Genomic DNA, 22210 nt, shown 5'->3' on the forward strand with positions numbered 1-22210 from the left:
ATGGATGGCAGACTGGAGAATATAATTTTGTGTCAATGACAGAAAAAAAAATGGTGTTCATAAAAGAAGTTTAACGTGTCTGGACTTATAGCTGGAGTATTTTGTAAAAATGCTGTCGTCGTAAGTAAGAGTTTTATGTAGAATAAGGCAGGCACAGTGCAACAAGCCAATGCACCAATATTTTCATTGTTTTAATCATGTAATGTCAGAACCATCTCAACTAAAGTTTTCATACAACTGCAAAGATATTCATTTTCATAAGATGAGTTCTGTGAAGCAAGATCTCTCAGGAAAAACGAGCTGTAACACTTTTAATGTGAATGTATGAATTGAGAATGTGTAATGTTATAATAATGCTTTTAAAACGTACTTGCAAACTGAGCAGGTACTATGTTAAAACAAGGAATAAGGGATGATTCAGCTTGACCACTCCAGGTCTGATTCAGCACACCAGGACATTTGCAACTGTTTATCTTGAATCATAATTTGCAGGTGTTTATCTTTATTAATATTCAGTGTTTTCTTTGTCTAGAATTAGCCCTTGCAAAGCACAAATGTTATTTTTGTTTACGCTGTGCTCGTCTACAAAGGCAAATGACAGTGACTAGTTTTTGTGAGTTTTAAAGGTCTAAAGGTCGCAACAAGGGTTTAGATTTCATGTTAAACATACATTTTAACCATAAATGCTACTAAATGATATATAGTCAACATCAATACTATAGTTGGGACAGGAGATAAACTTGGAAGAAATTTCTCTTATCGTCACGACTCTTTGGCTTTGTACTGCAGCATGGGTGCATATTTCATTATTAGGTGCATAAATTGAATATGGCTTGTTTCTTATAAAATCAACAAATAACTGAGCAAATGTAGGACAACTTCAGTGAGGCCAATGACCTGTTGACCTCTCTAGTAATAGCTACTTTTTTCTGCCCCCGTGTGGTGCCTTTGTGTACTTACCATAGCACTTGAATTACTCTGTTTCTTCATACAGTGAGTTTACAGTGCATTAGGAACACCTTGTTTGTTTTATGACTGGGTGAAAGCTATGATCGCTTATTGATTTCAGCTGTTGAATATTTTTTGAGTGGAGGGAGGGATGAATTGAATGAATTCATATATTAAGTCATATTTGAGTTTAGTGGCTACTTGTAGCAGTTTGTGATGAGGACACAGCTGGTCTGCCTCAAAATGTAGATTGGATTTTCTGAGTTGTTTCACTCAACCACTGTAGATAATAAAAGTATATCCTAATAGACTGTTTTAGGAGTCTTTTTTTGTTTGTTTTTGAGTGGATTAAACCTCATCGTCTAGTCCCTATTGTTGTGCCTAAGTGATTACCTTAATGGATTCATCAAGTATTTGTTTGGGATTTGCATCCAAATAACCTTTTTTAACACTTTGCAGTGTAATGGCAAATTCCGGTGAATCTTATAATCTCATTAACTGCTAAATTTATCAAAACCAACTGATATCTAGGAGGTGATTGCCTTCAGCTGCTTGTTTACATCTGGAAAGTCAGGACCAATATGATCCAAGTTGGTTAATTAAACTTTTTTTTTTTTTGGTGCATGAAGTTTCATCACTCTTGAGGAAACTCAGTAGGGAAAATCATATTTCTGTTTGTTTAAAGCTCAAAAGCCTCAACTTACCATTTAAAATTGCAACTTGCTTGGCCGTTTTCAGTACTTTCACATCATACTAAAGCCACAAATTAGAGTTAATTGTACCAGTCCTTGTGTTGTGCAGCATTATAGTTGTGTTTTTACTCTACTGGTTCCTTCAGGTCATCATTACTGCCAATCATATTACAGCTTGCGGAGTGTGTAACATCAACAAAACCTCGCCGCTCTCGCTGACAAAATCCACCAAGACACATTTTCTCACCTAATTAGCCTTTACTTTAAATACAGCGACTGAAATTTATTTGAATTAAATAAAATCTCGTACATTTCACAGCTATAGGGGCCTACATAGTAAGCAAAAAAACAGTCTACTCTTTGTCCATGTGTAGAACTACACCACAGGGTAGTTCGAGGCGGTCTGTCGTCGTCTGAATGAGGAGATGAGGAGATGGGGGTGGTGGGGGGGTGGGGGGTGTGCGGCTGGTGGAAAGAAGGTGGCTAAAGCCGGAGTGAGCAAGGTGACTGGGACTTCCCAAAAAGACAGGCTGATGTAAAAAAAATGAGGTCCTCAGTTCGTGTGGCTTCAGGGAGCACCTTCATATGTTGAATTGAAGCATTTCATTCCAATATTAGACATCTACCTGTTGAAACATCTGACCGTGACTCTTCAAATAATTGATGGCAATATATTTAACCAAATTACTGTTCATTTTAAAAAGGATGGTAGGTAGCAGAAGTTGATGTAATGAACAGGATTGACTAGATTTTTAGAGATATCGAATGATAAACTTCAGGTAACGTTTTTTTCCCCCAAAGTGGACATTTAACATTTTTGGGACAGAACTCGTCGATTACTGATACTAACATCATCTGTTTTTTTTTTTTTGGAAATGTCTTTTTCGAGGAACGCCGCCCGACTTCTTGAGCGTGGCACCGCATCCCGGAGCTTGGCTCTGCGTCCCGGCTCTCCTCCCCCTTGCCAGACTTAAGACAGCACAGCCTGGGAGTTCTTGACGCCCACCAGGTTGTCGGCGCTGAGGGACCGCCTCATCGCCGATTTACTCAGGTCCTTGTACTTGTCCTCACACAGCCTGGAGATGGCCTAGAAAACAACATCGCAAAGCACAACGCTGTTACTGCTTGAACAATGGAACTTGGTGGCGTGCCGGGGCCGCTTTACACAACCCGGCGTTTCCCTTAGAGGTTTAGAGCCCCGGCTGAATCCATCATGTGTTCCTGGCAATTTTCATCAAGGCAGCGAGTCGCAATAAAAAGGAAAAGGCACAAAAGTGAGCTAAAAAACAAACATAAATGTTGACAATTCTGCATAGCGTCCCATCATTTTCCTTTGAAAGAGAATGTATTGATCACAGGGATCTTGTGAGGCCTGTAAAATCTACAAGTACGCTCTATTTTATTTAAACATCTCTCTGTACTCTGAGGATGTGAGAGTATTTTCTTAACTGACATGAGATGTGAAAACAGCCAGCAAAAATGTGTGTGCGTGTGTGTTAAATGACTAAGAATTTCTGTCTGTTTTCACCCTTGTTTCAGATGTGCTAATCCAAGATATATATTCGATGCACCCATTCTCAAAGGTGCCAAAATTATGACAACTGTCTCACGTGAATTACATCAGATTTACTTACAAATTCAGATTTAAGTGTTCAAAGACAAGTCATATGTGTCAGGATTCGATTTTGTACCACATATCATGTAGTCAAGATGGGAACTGAAAACATGTGACTCCCAAGAAGATTTTTTTTCTGTTCACACTGATTAGAAAACATCAGATCTGTGTCACATGTGAGAGGGAAAAAAAAAATCTGAATCGGGACACTTTGAGCTTAGTATCTCCTCACCTCCAGTTTCTGGGCGCGCTTGTTGCTGAGCGGCTCCAGCGGGAAGCTCAGGTTGTTGTCGTCGGCCAGCGAGCGCAGGTCAAAGTAGTACTTGGCGTAGACGCTGGCCGGGACGTTGATGTTGAACTGGAGCAGCTCCAGGAAGTGACGCTCCATCTCATTCCTGTGGCGCGTCGAAAGGGTTAATAAAAGGAGTAATAAAACTTTTCAAAACAGTTGCAAAGCACTTTACAAAACAACTAAGTTAAACACGACAAAAGATAAACAGTAAGAGCAAAAAGCAATGTAAGCAAAGCAAGGAACACAAAGATAATACTGATTTAGCTGGGAGCAGACAGAGGGTGAAAGTGTACTTAAAGCTGCACTAAGCAAGATTTTTATGTAAAAATAGATCCGTCTCATCAGCCTAAATCACAAAGTGGGGCTACAGTAGAGAAGAGCGTCCCATCCCCCCCCTCATAAAGATGATGTACATTCACCCTATTTACTCAAATTAGATTCTGGTTTGGGGTATGGACACACTGGTGGGAAATCTTCTTTCCCCATATGCAGTGATGCCACGAAACTAACAAACTAACTTTGTCTCTCATCCCTCTGGTATCCTTTAGTATAAAGCATCACAGACCAGCCAGGTTGGTAAACATGTACTGTGTGCAGTTTTCCCGATGCCACATTACACGATTTCTGTGTTTTAAAGTCTGCAAAACTCAAACAGTTGCCTCTCGCTTTCAATTTGGGGCCGCAGAGTATTTGCCCTGGTTTTAAGTTCAACGAACAGCAGCATTAGTTTCACCCAGGCATCGAAAGCAACCGAGTTACACGCAGGACGAGGGACTCACATGTCCTCCACGGTGATGTCCTTGAGGATCTGGCAGTAGTCGACGTTCCACACGGCCTGGTCGTCCCAGACCTTGGAGGCCAGCAGGATGGCACCGAGAACGATGCGCTTCCAGTTGCAGGGACAGATGTCCATCTCCGCATAGGTCAGCAGCCTCTCCAGGTACACCTGACACAACACACACACACACACACACAGATCCATGGAAGGTATACACACACAACTTATCGATCAAAAGTAATAACTTCGATCGCTCACTCTGGACTCAATCCAGTGTCACTCTGGATTTTTAATAGATAGGTCTACTTATTAGGGTTTGACCGATAGGGGTTTTTGAAGGCCGCCGATACAGATGCCTCTAGACTGAAGTCGCCATTAGCTGATATTGTATGCCGATGTTCAACATGACCATTTTGATGCCTAAAAATTACAAGTATTCAGTGTTTTACCCCTAATTTTATCCTGCATTTTGAGCATCACATGACACTAAAACTCTCCATTGAAGCCTTTAAGGCAGAGTGAACCACCGCACATATCCTATAGTAAATAGTAAATAATAATAAATAGTATACATTAGGCCTTTACATTTTATTTACAGAAAACATTATTGAAGAATTAAATGAATAAATAATACGTGCAAACAAATTAAAGTTCTATTGCACTGACTATTTTTCTGTAGCTGTGGTCACATATCAGATATGGACAACATAATCGGAATAAAAGTCGAACTCAATATTGGCAAACCAATATTATCGGTCTAATAATTTCGACATACTTCTTAAAAATACTACTCATAATGTTTATTGTTATTTATTGTAAAACTTAAGCTCTAATGTGACTCTTGTGTTCTGTGACTGGCTGCACCATTAGAGCCTGTTAGAGGGACCCGCCCGTTCTCACAGAAACAGAGATAAAAAAAAAACATCAATCGAGCTTGCAATCTTCCATCAAACTTCCCCTTAATGGATAATCTGACTCTGTGATCTCACCAGAGTGACGATGGCACACTCAGCGGTGAGCTGGGCGGAGCTGAAGAGCGTTCGAACGAAGCGGTAGATGAGTTTGTGTTCTGGATCCACGACCGAGTAATCATCTGGAACCTTCTCTCGCTGGTGGGGGGAGGACAGAGTGTGAATGCATAAAACACACACACACACACACACACACACACACACACACACACACACACACCAAGATAACAGTTAAAAGTAATTGCTTCTTTTAACTGAAGAACTCAACTCACCGATAACGGGTGCATCTTCTCATCAAATATATCCAGAGAGCGGTTTGAATCTCTGAAGGAAAACAACATAAACAAGTCAGCATTAAAGGTGCATGCAGTACAATTTTTACTGTCCCACAGCACAGAATGACCCTCATCTATCTGTGGGGATTTGATCGGGCTGTTGATCAATACCAGTGACTCAACGATTACTTTGCCAGGTGCTGAGATTTCTGGCTTTAAAAACTCATTTTCTGGCCCATGCTCGAATGAAACTTCCAGTCAGCCCAAACCTAATGTCACTTTCAACGGCTCAAAGATGAAGAACAGTGCTGTGAGCAAGACATTTTGTTTGATTTTATTATTTTTATCTATTACAGGCCACTATGAGCTGTGCCAGAGACCTGTCGATGTTGCTGAAATTCCTATGGTTGCCAATAGAGGCTGATCAGAGTGACAGATTACATAATGCCGAGCTAGGGCCAAACATCTATCACCTAACTTGCTCAATACATGTTAGGACAGGATTTCCCAACTTTGGTGTAACATGAAAACAAGATCACTGGAAAGATTCATTCAAAATTAAAGGGAAAAAAAAAGGATTTCAACAGTATTTAGCCATTGTTTTAAATATTTTGACAGTACATATTACACTGTAAATGCCCTGTAGCCTGCATGTAAATATTCACCATTCATCAGAAATACAATGTTTGTGTTTCAAAACCTTTTGTTTGAGTTTTTTTTTGGTCAATTTTAAGTCTCCAGTTTGGAGCCCCAGTATTAGGCTAACACTTGTCAAAGAAATAACAATCATAAACATTGCCTACCTGTTCTTTATGTGATAGTAAATGGCCAATGTGACACTGGAACAGACAGAGAGAGACAGACAGACAAACAGTGAAACCTGTTCTTCTGTAGCAAAGGAGAGCTCCGATGTTGCGTTAACTTTCGCATACATATCACAACTCCCTGTACCTGTAGTGTTACCTACTGATATAGACACCATAACTGTTATAGCTAAGGGTGAAGTGACACCTTGACATTGATTTGCACTTCACAGAGAAATTACAGGGAAATGACACCAAGACTGCCAACAAAACATTTGAAAATAGCACGGGACAAATCCTGAAACTCTTCCCCCATAACCATCATCTGTTCAAGAAAACCAACACGCTAAAATGTTAAATGTCATGGTGTACCTTTGAAGATGTATAGGTGACTTACCATTTGACCGTGCTCTTTAGGTTGGGCTGGCTGACTGTGCTATCGTCGATGTATATTGTAGAGCAGGAACTGTACTTTTTTGTCAGGAGCCCCGGGGACATCTGATGAGAGGAGATGATGTTAAAAGGGAAGGGGCAGCACAAGACAAATCCACCCTAAACTGCTTAAAAAACAAAAACAAAACAGCTATTGGTGATCTACAATGCATTTCTGGGTCCATTTTGTTGTTTGTTGGTGTATTTTTCTTGTTCCCGCACATAACTGGCCCAACATGACGTCACATCATGATATTTCCAGCAGCTACAATGGAGACTGATAGCAGAAAAATGTTCAGCTATCTAAAGCATCAACAGTAAACGTCAGGTTTTTTGTGTCAGTCCCTCAGAATCAAAGAGTGAGGGCTTCTTTCTAGAGCTGCCATTTTGCACCAATGTTCAAGAATCAAACAGGGAGAAATCCATCATAGAAGAGGCAGAGAGACCAGTTTCTCCACCCACAGCAGCCTCAATAGATCAGAATGAAATGCAGCCACAAGACATTTTGTTGTCTGAGTAAGGGGCGACTGACTCTCACTGTTTCCTCAACTGGAAAACTCGATCTTTTGCTGTTGCTAATGCTACAACAAGTTCATACCCGTTCTCAGCAGTTTGTCTTAAATATTCTGAGAAACGTAGCAAATCACTAACTGAAGTAGAAGTAGACAAGGCAGGTTAAAGGAAAGCAGGGACACCAACAAAGTTAATTACAACACTTCATCACAAAATAAGTCCTCTGCTCCGGTGAAACTGCTCAGTGGCAAACAGTACGAAACTGTACTGGGCATGAATGGAGCTGTATGGATATGAAGCAACAGTGGTGAAAGAGCACATGGGCTCAGTCAACTTACCCTCGATTCATAAAAAAAAAGAAAAAAAAAGAAAAGAAAGGTTAGTCATGAGCACCAAAACCACAAGAAGTAGCAGTTGGTAGACTTGTTACTTACATGATTCAGGTAATTGCTTTTCCTTTTCTCACGCACTGCATTGGGGAAAGAAAAGACATGTCAGTGAGATTAGTGAGAGTCAGACAGCCGTAAAAAGATAAATCGATCGTATCTTTTACAGAAATATACTGACCATCTGTCTGGGACTTGTTGAGGAAAAGGGTGCTGGCTCTGGGGTGGTCAGATGGGTTGGCCTCCTGGGCCAGTTCTGGAGGAGGCAAAGGTGAAAATAAGGGCAAAAATTGCACACAATTACACAGAATTCAAACTGGCACTGTGTTGTGCTGCACATTAGAAATGGTGTTTCACCACTTGATTTCGACTTAATGGAATCAAAAATGACATCAAAAATCACAGTCTTGGTAAACCACAGTAGCACAAAGATAACAGATCTGCGGGTCATCATTCACTGCATTCAGAACTGATTGATCTTTGAATTTGATGTATGTCAACCAAGGTTCCCACACTCAACTGGACATCAAATTCAAGAGCCTTTCAATGACTTTCAAGGTCTTGTTTGGTGAAATTCAAGGACTCAAAATTGGCATGTTTTGGGGTAAGATATGACACTGGTCCAAATAAGACATCATAGAGGCCTATTTTTTTGTCAAGTCAAGAAATCCTGGTGACATCATTCATTTTTTTTTTAAAAAGCTGCTACATCAACACAAATCTCCATCACAGGGTTTTCCTCAGAATGTGAAGTGATTTTGTCCCAGGATCCCCCATATGGGAAGACTTTTGTAGTTGTTAATTTAGTACTGAACTGTCTACACTGTATACTGTTCATTTAGTACTGAATGTCTACACTGTATACTGTTCATTTAGTACTGAATGTCTACACTGTATACTGTTCATTTAGTACTGAATGTCTACACTGTATACTGTTCATTTAGTACTGAACTGTCTACACTGTATACTGTTCATTTAGTATTGAACTGTCTACACTGTATACTGTCCATTTAGTACTGAACTGTCTACACTGTATACTGTTCATTTGGTACTGAACTGTCTACACTGTATACTGTTCATTTAGTATTGAACTGTCTACACTGTATACTGTTCATTTGGTACTGAACTGTCTACACTGTATACTGTCCATTTAGTACTGAACTGTCTACACTGTATACTGTTCATTTGGTATTGAACTGTCTACACTGTATACTGTTCATTTAGTACTGAATGTCTACACTGTATACTGTTCATTTAGTACTGAACTGTCTACACTGTATACTGTCCATTTAGTACTGAACTGTCTACACTGTATACTGTTCATTTAGTACTGAACTGTCTACACTGTATACTGTCCATTTAGTACTGAATTGTCTACACTGTATACTGTTCATTTGGTACTGAACTGTCTACACTGTATACTGTTCATTTGGTATTGAACTGTCTACACTGTATACTGTTCATTTAGTACTGAATGTCTACACTGTATACTGTTCATTTAGTACTGAACTGTCTACACTGTATACTGTCCATTTAGTACTGAACTGTCTACACTGTATACTGTCCATTTAGTACTGAATTGTCTACACTGTATACTGTCCATTTGGTACTGAACTGTCTACACTGTATACTGTCCATTTGGTACTGAATGCCTACACTGTATACTGTTCATTTAGTACTGAATGCCTACACTGTATACTGTTCATTTGGTACTGAACTGTCTACACTGTATACTGTCCATTTAGTACTGAACTGTCTACACTGTATACTGTTCATTTGGTATTGAACTGTCTACACTGTATACTGTCCATTTGGTACTGAATGCCTACACTGTATACTGTTCATTTAGTACTGAATGCCTACACTGTATACTGTTCATTTAGTACTGAACTGTCTACACTGTATACTCTTGACAAAACAGTTCTATATAGTACCAGAAAATGGCTCCTTGGCGGTATACCACAGCAGAACCCCAATGATTTTATGTTGTTGCTAATTTAGTATTGAATAGTATAACACTATACACAGGGAGACAATAGAGGCAAGAGTGGAATCTACAATTAGAGTAGTCATTCTTATAAGTTCTCTGGATGGGATAATTTCTAGTAAATTACATTATGGTAAAATTAAACTATAACTCAACTTACTGGGGACCCCCTGGAACCCCCTCCAGGACCCCGGACCCCACTTTGAGATACACTGGTAATACTATGGTCTACTTCTCATGCGATAAGTCTTAACTGATCATTACCCACCATCGGGGAGCTCCCTGTCGCTGATGTGCTGCAGGTAGGTCCCGGTGTCTTCACTCACGTCCTCAGTGGTGGTGATGGGACACTCCTCCAGCTCCACCTCCCTCCTGTGGATTTTGGGACTCTCTCCAGGAGAGATGCAGCATGACACCGACCCTCCCATCGCTGACCTACAACAGTCCTACAGCCAACACTGTTTCCCATACAACTGAGGGGAATCACTCTCTGGCCTGGCTGACAAACACTCTGCTGCAGGGAGTCTGCAGCTCTCAGCAAGTCAAATTTAAGTTGCCAGTTAGAATAAAATTTTAGGGCACAAGTAAGCCTGAAACCAAAACAAACTAGATCTATCTGAATTTAGTTTGGTGTAACCAGATTGGTGTGTCATTAGAGAAAATGCCTAATTTTTAGACCTGACACTGCATTTAAGACCTCAAGTCTATTTCAACTCTATTTAAACCTTTTAAGTCCTTAAATTTAGATATTTTAAGACTTTTTAAGGACCAGTAGACCCTGTGCTGTCTGCCTGCAAAGTGAAAAATCTGACTTTGCTTTGAGCAGCAGTATAGTATGGGATTTCTCTAATGATAGCCAACTAGACTGGTTATCTGCGGTAGAGTCAGGACAGCTGACATATTGAGGGCGTGTGCGCAGCATAGTATTGGCGCACTTGAATAAGCATTAAATGTTCTGGCAGCCTAGTCTTGGACGGAGAATAACGAATATCAAGTCATTTTATGGAGTAAGAGCTAGCAAGACAAAGTCACGAGCTTCTCTATCTTCTTCCATGGCTAGCCGGCTAACGCTAGCTTCCGCAACCTCGATCCTTTGGCTTCAGGACAGCAGCATGGATCAATCTAGAGGCACTGCAGTTGAAATCCCTGCCTCAATTAAAGGCTTTTCCGTTAAACTAGCATGCAAATCCGCTAAATGAAAAACCTCTGGAGATAACTAGATAAGCACAAAGGCAGCGGGTAATGAAATTTTAAGAGGATAGCTTTCATCTCATCGCATTTGCAGAAGACACGTCCTGGATGTCAAGCCGACAGGAGCAGTTCAGAGGTGACTTCCGGTTTCTGTATTTCAAAATAAAAGCCTTTATTTGAAAACGTTCTACTTAGTGGACCCGAAGTAAAGTGACAGATAATGCTGCAAACACGAGCGTGAATGAAGAGTCAAGTTGGTGTGTTGGCTGTAAAATATTATTTATTTTTCATAACATTTTGAGTAGCCTACTTCTGAATGAAAGTCAGCTGTCATAAAATGAATCAAACAACATGGAATATGAATACATAATTATCAGGAGTCAACATTTACAGATGCAAACAGCAGTAAACAATATTTCAGCAAAACTCCATGTCTGGATAAAAAGGCACAACTCGTACATATTGAATTTTACACATAGCATAAAACAAGTGGATATATGGAAGGTTTTAAGGGCCGAAACTAAATATATCAATAATAAATAACTAATAACATAAATAACTATTTAATTAAATGCTTAAATAAATGAAGAAATATATAATTATATAATAAAATGTTTAAAAAAAATAAAAAAATAAATAATTATATACACAATAAATAAATACACAAATAAATTTAACATTTATATATTTAATGTCTCATTTAATTTGTGATTTATTTATTTATGGTGACAAGCATTAAATCACATAATTATTTATTTATTCATTTATTTAAGCATTTTATTATATAATGATATATTTATTAAGCATTCAATTATATAATTATTTATTTATTAATTTATTTCAGCATTTTATTATATAATTATATATTTATTCATTTATTTAAGCATTTCATTATATAATTATTTATGTATTTATATATTTAGTTTCGGCCCTTAAAACCCTCCATATTGAGCTCTTATTTCACTTCATATTCAAACTAGAGGATAAGATGTATATAGAGTATACAAATTTCGTGCTTTTATTTTGAAGACATGATCCACAAATCTGAAACGATATTACTGCTAAATGTTGCTAGCTTGACAGGGCTAGACTAGAAGTGGACATCATCTGCAGGGTTCCGCCTCCTTTTTGGAGAAAACCTTTTAAGACACGCCCAACCCAAACCAGCCTTTCCTATTGGTCATTTTTAGCCTCCGGGGTTACACGATTGGTTGAAATTGACACGTGTCACAACAGGGATGTGCTCGTTTTAGCATACAGGGGGTGGCTTGAATGGGCTGAGCGGTGAGTACTCTTTTCGAATCGCACAGGAAACAAAAATCCGCCCCTTCGTGCTACTCAGTATAGTAAAACAAACGCACACCATGGCTAGCTCCGGTTCGGCTTTCTTCCTGAGTTGAACCGTCCTTGCGCTTTATAACTGGGAAACCCAACGTGCGAAATATGAATTGAAATTGTGTTCTGTTTCGTTTTGTTTTTTGTTTTATTTTCCACAATATGGCACTCGTTCCGTATACGGAGAATTCATTGCCTGCGCTTTCCAAACTCCATAATTCATCAGCACAGTTTCATTTCGCCAACCACAACCTCAGTCTTGCCCAGGACTGGAAAAGGCTTGGGGTAGCAGCAGTTGTGTGGGATGCAGTAAGTGAGCACCATAGATACATGATTATAAGTATATACATATCTATATGTATAGTACTACCATACTCGTTATATGCTCTTGTCCATCATATCCATGTTCCCCATGTCCCAGGCAGTCGTCATGTGTATGTACCTGGAGCTGGGCCAGGTGGAGTTAAAGGGGAAGGTGGCCATTGAACTGGGAGCTGGGACTGGACTGGTGGGCATTGTGGCAGCTCTGCTAGGTGAGTGTGTTTCATAACCATTCATGTACATGGACCTGTTTGTATAGCACCCAAATACCCCCCTCCCTCTCTACCATAAACCCTAATTTAATAATTTTACTGCACTTGTGAGTGTGCTTCTACAAGGATGGTGTGTTGGACAAATGACTTAAATCAGGGTTCCTGCGGTCCTTGGAAATCCTTTAAAGTTTGTGGATTTGAGGAAAGAAATAGAGGCCTTAAAAGAGTCAGAGTCGAGTCACAATTTTAAATACTTGACACTTGACTTGGGTTCTGGTGACTTGGGACTTGACTCTGACTTGTACTTTGATGACTTGAAAAGGTTTCTAAAGTCTTGAAAAAAGATCTTGCGTTTGTGTAAGTGACTTGGATTAAAAGTGATGAGATTTGTTCCAGCAGAAGAATTTAATTTTCTGAATTTGTATGGAATGATTGAATTTATTGAAGTTGAAACTGATTATAGAAATCAAACTCATGATGCTCTTTCTAAGTTTTTATCCTATTAAAACCATATTGCATTGAAAAGTCCTAGATAGTTAGTTTTCTTTAAGATATTAAATTGATCCTGGACTCTTGATTTGGTCTGACTTGACTTGCTGTTCTACATTTAGACTTGACACTTGACAGTAAAGGAATAGTTCACCCAAAAATTCTGTCATCATCTACTCACCCTCATGCCAAAGGAAACACAGGTGAAAGTTGTTAGTCCATATAACACACAGGGAGGTTGCCAGTACAACTTGGTAGCAGCCTTCTCCCAAAAAACTGAAGTCAATGGGGACCTGTTCGGGACTGTTCAATTGTCCCGTTCTCAGCGCAGACTTCCCTTCCAGGTGCCAAGGTGACCATCACGGACCGAGAACCCGCCCTGGAGTTCCTCGCCGCCAACGTGAAGGCCAACGTGCCCCCGGACCGCCAGGGGTCGGTGGCGGCGGCGGTGTCCGAGCTGACCTGGGGCGAGGGTCTCGAGCGTTACCCGGCGGGCGGGTTCGATCTCGTGCTCGGGGCGGACATCGTTTACCTGGAGGACACCTTCGTCCCGCTGCTGGACACTATGCAGCACCTGTGTTCGGACACGGCGGCGGTGCTGCTGGCCTGCAAGATCCGCTACGAGCGAGATACTAACTTCTTGAGCATGCTGAGGCAGCGGTTCAGAGTGGAAGAGGTGTACTACGAAAGCGAAAGGGACATCCACATCTATAAAGCTGTGAAACTGCCATCAAGGAGGGATTTGTAAAGATCCATCAGACTTTCACACCTAAGTGGATTGAGATTTTTTTGTTTTTTCCCCTCCAACATCCCTTTGTAGTTTGTCTGTAATGAATTCATGGACTTGCATAAGAAGCGAATACTTTGAAATCAATATCACGATAATCTTAAGGATTTTTGTTCGATATTGATATATATTAACGATATGGCTCACATATGCAAATCACATGTTAAAAAATCAAATGAATGTTCATCCCATTGAACCGAATGGTAATGTCAGATAAAATAATATTCCTACCATACCTCATTTTGACAAAGTTTTTCAATAAAATTTGCTTATCATCAATTTACTGTCACAATTTCCCCAAAACAACCATATCATCACAACAGGATTCTACTGAAAGACGATAAACGATAATATCGTATTATCACCCCACCCTACACTTCAGTGTTTTAAAACCTCGTCAGACAAAGATTACCAGAAACACATTTATTAACAGCTGCCAAAAATGTAATATTTGAAGAGATAGCTCTACTATGATTTACTGTTTCATACAAGGTGGTGCTGACATTTAGAAATACAATGAATACAAAATTAATGAAAATAGCAACATGTCTTTAAAAAAAAAAAAAAAAAAAAAGCATACTATGACAGATGACTATAATATCTAAAGAATACAATATGGCATTCCATTATCAAATCAGGGCAAATGAATATCCTTTTTGTTCACTGTGCTGTCAGTCAGATGTGGATTTGAGTTGGTCGCACTTTACAATCCTTTTCCTGGGTATTTTATAGGTGCAATAGAGCAGTATTGGCGGGATTCGATGCTTCTGGTAACGCCACATAATTTGTAACATATTTGTATCAACTGCATAGTGCTGCCTGGATAATTAATTAACAAGGAACAAAACACTCTTGGATATTGTGTGATTAATTACCGGTTTACAATGTTATTTTCAAGTAAAATCTTTGAGGCGTCAGACCTTATGGAGAAAGTGCAGCCAGAGGCTTCGCTTGAGACATTCCTGTCAACCCAGGTGAAATGAAGGAGGATCGTATATGCAAGGAAAGTGCCTGCGTCACTTTTCTGCAATTCTGTAAACAGACTTTGGAGACAGCCTCACCACCTCTGGAACCTCCACTTTCAGAAAAATAATATGTTTGACTCTTCAATCACACTGACAGAACTTGTTTTCTCTATTAACTCTACCTTTCCTGATAAGGAAATGGTGGGGAAATTAGATTTTCCAAATTTGCCAGTTTGTGTAACAAAATGTCAGGCAATGTACAGTATGATTCCAGTGCTGATCGATGCGTCTCCAAAAATCTGTTCAGAAAAGGTGCGGCCAACGTTTTCCTTTCATTGCATATTGAGTCGAAGACGAGGCGGGGAAGACGCATCAGAAACCCCCAAACAACACTTAAAAGATTTCCATTTCAAAATGCTCTATATCCACTTTGGAAAAGAAATGAATTGATGTTCAACACTCAATATCTCTAAAATAGATGACCCAGTCTGTCAGCATTTTGTCATCCAAGGACTTAAGTTACCCACTACTTTTAACAAAGTCATACCGTAGTTTGGTTCAGTTTTTTGCCATCATGTTGTAAGAGTAGGAGTCATTTTTTGGTGGACATCACATTTTTAGAACAAAGCTCTTCACGTAATGCCACATGGATCCAAAGCATACCATACAATATCCATTTTACCTCCAGTCAAAGAGTAGTAACATAAAAAACAGGTACAAGGCAGAGACAATCCAATTCAAGGATTTTGAATCCCATGGTGTACAAATCCCACCATTGTCTTGACTCCAGAGACTCCTGTCGCTAAACATGTTTAAAGCTACATTTAACATGAAAAACCATTTTACACCCCAACTTAATGGTTAGCTTTTTTTTTGTTCATGTCTCATCAAGGCTGGTAAATAAAGAAAAAAAGAAAATAAAAAAAAAGCTGAATGGCATTATCAAAAGCAGAAAACCTAATACGTGATAAACCAAAACATAGCTCAGAAAGATTAAAAAAAAAAAAAAGTCCATGACACGGCTGATCTACAGTTCAAAGCGTTAGTAAGTAACAGGCGTTAATGCAGTAGCGCAGTTACAATTACAAATGTTGCACACAAAGGTGGCCTCTCCAAAAGAGTCTCGGGGAGGTAAAATTTTTAAAAAGTTCCATACGTCGTCGTTAGCGGTGGTGGTGACAGAGCAGTTCCTCGTTGCTGGTGATGTTGCCGAGTGTTTTCCAGGCACCGGTGACTGGAATACTTCCCGGTGGCGGAGTGAGTGCAAGACACCCGTTAACGTAGGTGCTACCACTTCACCACAAGAACCCTGTAATAGTTGATGAACTCTCCTCAAAGGAAAATTACTCCACATCCGTTCTAAACATGGCTGCACCCTTTCATGACAAACCGAGGGGGAAACAGAATGAGGATTTCAAATTATCAAAGTGGAAGGAGGGGTCTTTTTTGTCGATTCCTGGCGAGTCATTTTTACAGACGTTTTAGCGGTTTTTAAAAAGAAAACGAAAGGATAGAAAAGGGGGAGTGGCGTCCAGATGCATGGCTCCGTGCTGAGTCTCTGTACATGGGGACAGGCGGGCACCTCTCGGGGCCCCTGGCAGGCGTTTGGTGGCGTTTCTACTCTGATTTGTGGCAGTACAAGTCTTTGAGGGCTTTCAGTTCCTCGATGAGGGTTTTGTTCTGGTTCTCCAGCACGGCCACGCGGTTCTCCAGACACTTGACGTACTCCTTCTTCTTCCTGCGACACTCGCGGGCCGCCTCCCTGTGTGACAGACAGACAGTGTGTGAATGTAGGACCAGGGTTACCGTCACAGCAAGAAACTAGCCTTTTCATCCACTGGCCGTAGTGGCTAGAGGAGTCCAAAATTTAACAGTCTCTTTCACTATACTACAAGCCTGACTGCTTTTTAGAATAGAAAAGCATTAGTCACATTAGCTGGCAGAGTAGATGAACCTAAAAGTAACACTTGGCTGGTGTCAGGTGTTTATTTCCCTCCCTGGTTATATTGGCACAGCATTTAGACACAAGGACGAAGAGCACAGTTGTGTTTTGCAAGCTGAAATTCCATTTCACTGTTACCTCCAGAGGGTGAATATATGCAGAGTTAAAAGACGAAAAAGAAGTACTGGAATAAACAAAGCTTTGGTCTGGCTCTTAACAATGGACTGTGGCAGTCAGCACAAAATTCAACTTGAGTCAAAACAGCTGAAAACATGGAGACAGCGTCAAACAGTCACCATGTCTAAACTGAATCCTAGTCCAACATAAACTAGTTGGCAAAACTTATTCCAACTATTCCAAAAATTCCCCCAAAAAAAACAAAGTTCAAAGTTGCTACAAAGCTGTCTATAAAACTGTCCAAGTCAAGTGTAATAACAGAAGTAACTTAGCAAAGTATCCCGGTGATTGTTATGAGACATTGCTTTGCATTGTATCACATTTTTAGATATTAAATTTAGCATTAGTATCAAAGTCAAAATTCTGGTACGTGGCAACACCAATACCAACTGCCAACACTTAAATAACATCAACTATGGGTTATACTCAAAACACACATACCTGTTTTTCATGAGGCGCACCTCCCTTTTGCGCGTGACCTCCTCGGTGCCTCCTCCTGTGGGCAGGGCGGGGGAGGACGCCATGACCACCCCAGGAGCGATGGTGCTGGTGGGGGCCGTGCGGATCTGATAAGCCTGGACATCTCCAGAGGCCGCTGAAGGATTTAGACAGATAACACAGAATCAATAAGCCAGCCTTTATTCCTCAGGTTCCTACAGGTTTTCCTTTTAAAACCTCCATACTTTTTCCAAACCTTAATTCTTTCGCTGGAAAAATAATGGTGATGAGAGTGAAACCAATGATTCAGCACATTCATTCTTACACATTCTCTAATTGGGTTAATTCAATTTTTGTGAAATGAAACTATGGACCCACTAGAACCCCACTTACGGACCCCTAGGGCTCCCTGGACCCCACTTTGATAATTACCGTTTTACAAAAGCAAATATCACAATATCTGAAATGGTAGAGGGTCTGCAACTACACAAAATAATTATGTATGTTGTGTGTATCTGGACTGAATAGTTTCCCCCCCCCATATGTTTAAGACATTTTGTGTTTTGTGTGTCCTAAATCTTTCAATCCATATCAAAGTCATTTTCCATACATTGCTAGACTTTCCAGATCTAAACAGAAACCTGAGTTCCACATCTCATCATATTTAAGCTCCCCACCTTGTACAACCACTTGGTTGCTGGGCACCAGGATCTGCTGGCCGTCGCTGGTCTGGGCGTACTGCAGGATGGTGGCACCTTGCTGGGCTGCAGCGTTGGCCATGGTCAACGTCTGCAGGCCCTGCACTCCGTCTGTGCCGTTATTGGCCAGCTGGATGGCTCCGCCCTGGGTGATAGCAACTGCAGAGGGACAAGGACACGATGGTAATGAAACAGCATGGAATGTGCTATAAATCCCAAATAGATTTCAACAAGGTCTCGATTTAGAGTTCCTGTAAACACGGTATATCTCTCATACAAATCACAATTATAAACAGCTTTATTGCCAAGTACACTGACATGTACTGGGATTTTGATTAGGTGGATTGGGGTTCACAACACAAGACTTTAAGGCAGAATGTATAACATGATAGTTGCAGGGATTAAACCTTGCAACGGCTAATGTGTGTTCATCAAATGCTGAAGACATTGAACACATACCTGCTCTCTCACTCTAAGCTACTGCATAAGAGCATCAGCTAAATGGCTGCAATGTAAATCAGTGTTTCCCACGGGTTGTCAGTTTACTTCAGTGGCGTCAGGTGGAAGAGGAGGGGGTTATTGATGACTTGTTATTAAAATTTCATTTAGCAAGCCCAGTAACTCATTTTTTCCCAGGCACTAAACTCAATCTAGTGTAAGCTAATGGCATTGCAACATTAGCTGACTATTATACTTCCATCTGATTATCGAGGCTATGTTTCAAACTGTCTCTCTGTTCAGTTTGTGTCGGCACAGACACACTGCGACTCGAAAGAGCACAGATGTGCTGCATTATAGGTGCAATGAATCAAAATGGATGGTCATTGTAGTTCAATAACAGGCTTTCAGCGCTTGGCAGCACTTGATCGTTTGAAAACCGCATTGGCAAGAACTGCCAGCTTCATGCATCACAGTGCCCAAAAGGAGTCCAAAACAACACTTCACTTGGCGGGCAGTTAGTTTACCTTGGCAGGACATTCATATATTAACATTGTATGGGAAACACTGCAACTGTAATGCAAGTACTTACTGTACTGGCCACTGCTGGTCTGATAGATGGGAGTGGGCATGGTGACTGTGGTGACGGTGGGGGCCGAGTCGTCCTCTGACTTCTCCTCCTCAATACGAGGGACTGCTGGGGCGTCCGACGACAGGTCGTTCAGTATCTTCCTGCAAAAGGGCACAATCACAAAGACACATCAGTAAACTTCCCTCATTTTTAACTTTAATTCATCTGTGGGAGGAATGCAGAGCCTGCATGCATTCTGCAGCAATGCTCTGCTTCACATGTATATAGTTCCACACCTTCACAACTGGGAGCTGTCCAGTGCAACCACAGGCTTCTACTGTTAGGACCTTACACTCACAAGCTTGCTTCTCTAGCCTTTAGGCACCTGTCTCCCCACCCTCTTAAATGGGAGAGCTAATAAGGAGTACTGTCTCTGCTAGTGCTTTTAATCGCATTGAATGATATCAGGAATGTGACAAGGACACACAAAAGCAAGAGAATAGTGGGGGAAAACAAGACTATCCATTAGAAATGAAAGGGGGTTGTAAGTCTATGAAAACAGAGGTAGTAAATTTATCAAATTAATTACTTTAATTATTATTAATTTTAATTACTCTTGGCATAAATGTTAAGATTTGAAACATACCTGTAAGAAGGCCGCCTGGACAGGATCTCCCTCCTCTTCTGAGAATCTGTCACACTGTCTACAGACTCCTGAGAGTCTTCACTTTCAGCAACAGTCGAAATCTGCAATGGTAAACAAAAACCACCACAATTCAATGCTCAATTCAATACAGTAATCTCACAAACAAAATACGGTCGGTCAAGGAAGCAATAGAAACCATGCGCTTGAATAAAGTACAAATGATTTGAAGAACAAAATTATTGTATTGAACTTTTTTGCATCTTATGTCTTAAGCATTCTATATGTAATATTTAAATATTGCCAACATGCTATGATTATTAACTGTGGAAACTAAACCTGCAATATACAATTGTAACACAATGGAAACAACAGCGAAAAGGGGAATTGTCATTGCAACTGGATGGGTGTTCCGTGTCATAAAAACCCTGAAACCTGAGGGTTGCGGAAGTGTTTTTCCCCACCTGTACGGTTTGGACTTGCGGGGACTGGATGACAGAGGGCTGGGCGGCCTGGATCACCCCGTGGACTTGGACAGTCTGACCGTTGGGTAACTGGACCAGGGTAACTGTGGGACTGCTGCCGGACACCTGGCCTGCTGCTATGGTCGCCTGTAATCACCACAACACACAGTCACACACTGCCAACAAACTTTAGAAACACTTCTCAGTTTGAGCTATACCCATTCCCCTTACTTTTAGCTTTAATCTAGGCAAGATGTACTAAATGTAAGCACCATGGATATGGACTGTGAATATAATTATGCAGTTGATATTGTTAGGCATACATTCAATAACTGATTTTTGTGTGTACCTGGGCCAGGGTGGCGATCTGCTGGGCCTCAGACTCAGAGACAACTGTTTCACCACTTTGTTCTGCACCCGCCTCCATGGTCATTTAAATATCTAGAAAAAGTAAGGAACGGGGAATAAATGTCTGTTGGTGTAGTGTATTTGTGTGTAAAAGCAGTATTTGGCACAGAGGCTGCTGAAAGTGATGCATGTGGTAAAGCAGACACACGCCTTTTCCACAAGTGCTTATTGATAGTAGGGGAGGGTGTGGCTTAGCACAGCATGCTAACACATAGCTCATTTATGAAATATCTTAGTTTATTATGGCTCCCCTCAGAGGCCAGAGGTAATGTACGTTGGTTAAAAACGTCATCAATCTAACAAAATGTGCTGCAGTGGTTACCGTTCAATTTTTTTTTACAATATACCCAAGTTACTGATTTGAAAGTATGCCGCTAAAATTTTGCAAAGCTAGCACTGGAGATAACCGCAGGAGGCTAATGCTAACCCCTTGGTTAGCTAAGGGGCTCTGGGTACACCAACTAGCTAGCTAGCTAAGCTGACTAGTGTGAGCTTCATTCCTTCTGCTAGCATGCTAGTCAGCTAAGAGGAATGCATTAAATGCTAGCCAAGACAGATAACTTTATTCCCATATCTATGCTATTTTGACACATTTGTTTTATAACAACTCCTGGCAGAGACTGGTGTTAGCTGGTGATTTAGCATTAGCCTAAATATCAGTGCATTGCCTGGCAGGTTGCTAGCTGTGAGCCTGTGTGGAGGGAAATGTCTGCATGCATTGCATGCCAGTTTTGTTTGCAACTAGGGCACCCACTTTCACTGGCAAGTTGTTGGCTCAATTTTAATTTAGCGCCAAGTTGACATGGACTAGCTGTACACGGCTAATTCTGTAATATAAAGTGGTTTGAGTAACGTTAAATGAACAAGATCCAAGCCCACTCCCACATTTATACCTAAGTCTCAGCTGTGTTGCAAGCCAGAGAGCCTTGCAGAGACTGACTCATTTTGTGAGCCTCTGCAACCCCGCCGCCATGATCTCTTTGTTGGCTTTGTGCTGATATTAGCCTAAATAACTTCTCTGGGCAGCCATCTATCTCTTTAGCAAACATCGGATGCGTATCCTCTTACCAACACAGACTCGCTTCGTCACTCCCGGGTCTACGGAGCTCCACTTTTATTCAGACCGACACGTAAGAGACCGCGTCAGGCTACACCTCCGTCGCGTCACCGAGAACAACAACACGGAGAGGAGGACGAGGGAGACGACGACAGCGAAAATCAGCTCTATCGACAGGGCTCGATTGTTTACGGAGAGGGCCGGAAAATCACGAAGCTTGCCGAGGAAACGACGGAAATCACGAAGTTTGCCGAGGAAGGCGGCTGTACACGAATTGAACTGAGCATGCGTCGGTTTGGTTGTTCTTCTTCTTCTTCTTGGGGCTTTCCGGCAGGCTAGACGCGTGTTGGTGTATTGCTGCCTCTCACAGTTTGTTGTGAGT

General features: G+C 40.9%; 3 protein-coding genes across 9 annotated transcripts; 1 reads left to right on the forward strand and 2 right to left on the reverse strand.

Annotated features, from left to right (window-relative positions):
- Positions 1-1900: 1900 nt before the first annotated feature.
- Positions 1901-10955, reverse strand: LOC139667008 (cyclin-Y-like protein 1). 6 transcript variants are annotated; one of them, XM_071546380.1, is made up of 11 exons: positions 9961-10955; positions 7887-7961; positions 7750-7788; positions 7365-7369; positions 6772-6872; positions 6375-6410; positions 5569-5620; positions 5315-5434; positions 4327-4493; positions 3488-3650; positions 1901-2727 (listed from the first exon to the last, which is right to left on the reverse strand). In XM_071546380.1, exons 1-11 carry the CDS (start codon positions 10118-10120, stop codon positions 2611-2613), a joined length of 1035 nt encoding a protein of 344 aa, XP_071402481.1. In that variant the 5' UTR covers positions 10121-10955; the 3' UTR covers positions 1901-2610. The 6 variants fall into 6 exon arrangements, with proteins under 6 accessions (XP_071402481.1, XP_071402480.1, XP_071402479.1 ...); XM_071546379.1 differs by lacking the exon at positions 7365-7369 and adding an exon at positions 7639-7643; XM_071546378.1 differs by lacking the exon at positions 7365-7369 and having other exon boundaries at positions 7754-7788.
- Positions 10956-12272: 1317 nt separating this feature from the next.
- mettl21a (methyltransferase 21A, HSPA lysine) lies at positions 12273-14258 on the forward strand. Of its 2 annotated transcripts, none has more exons than XM_071546376.1 (3): positions 12273-12527; positions 12640-12751; positions 13572-14258. In XM_071546376.1, exons 1-3 carry the CDS (start codon positions 12381-12383, stop codon positions 13874-13876), a joined length of 564 nt encoding a protein of 187 aa, XP_071402477.1. In that variant the 5' UTR covers positions 12273-12380; the 3' UTR covers positions 13877-14258. The 2 variants fall into 2 exon arrangements, with proteins under 2 accessions (XP_071402477.1, XP_071402475.1); XM_071546374.1 differs by having other exon boundaries at positions 13585-14251.
- Positions 14259-15845: 1587 nt separating this feature from the next.
- On the reverse strand, positions 15846-21920 carry LOC139667006 (cyclic AMP-responsive element-binding protein 1-like). Its single transcript, XM_071546373.1, has 8 exons — positions 21840-21920; positions 20713-20804; positions 20364-20510; positions 19903-20003; positions 19278-19417; positions 18227-18406; positions 17553-17706; positions 15846-16754 (listed from the first exon to the last, which is right to left on the reverse strand). The coding sequence occupies exons 2-8, from the start codon at positions 20794-20796 to the stop codon at positions 16610-16612; spliced, it is 951 nt and encodes a 316-aa protein (XP_071402474.1). The 5' UTR covers positions 20797-20804; positions 21840-21920; the 3' UTR covers positions 15846-16609.
- Positions 21921-22210: the final 290 nt, after the last annotated feature.

The sequence above is a fragment of the Centroberyx affinis genome, unplaced genomic scaffold (assembly GCF_046629955.1).
Source record: "Centroberyx affinis isolate AG114_WGS23_722 - 3 ecotype Tasmania unplaced genomic scaffold, CSIRO-AGI_Caff_v1 ptg005247l_1, whole genome shotgun sequence".
In the NCBI taxonomy this organism is placed as follows: Eukaryota; Metazoa; Chordata; class Actinopteri; order Beryciformes; family Berycidae; genus Centroberyx; species Centroberyx affinis.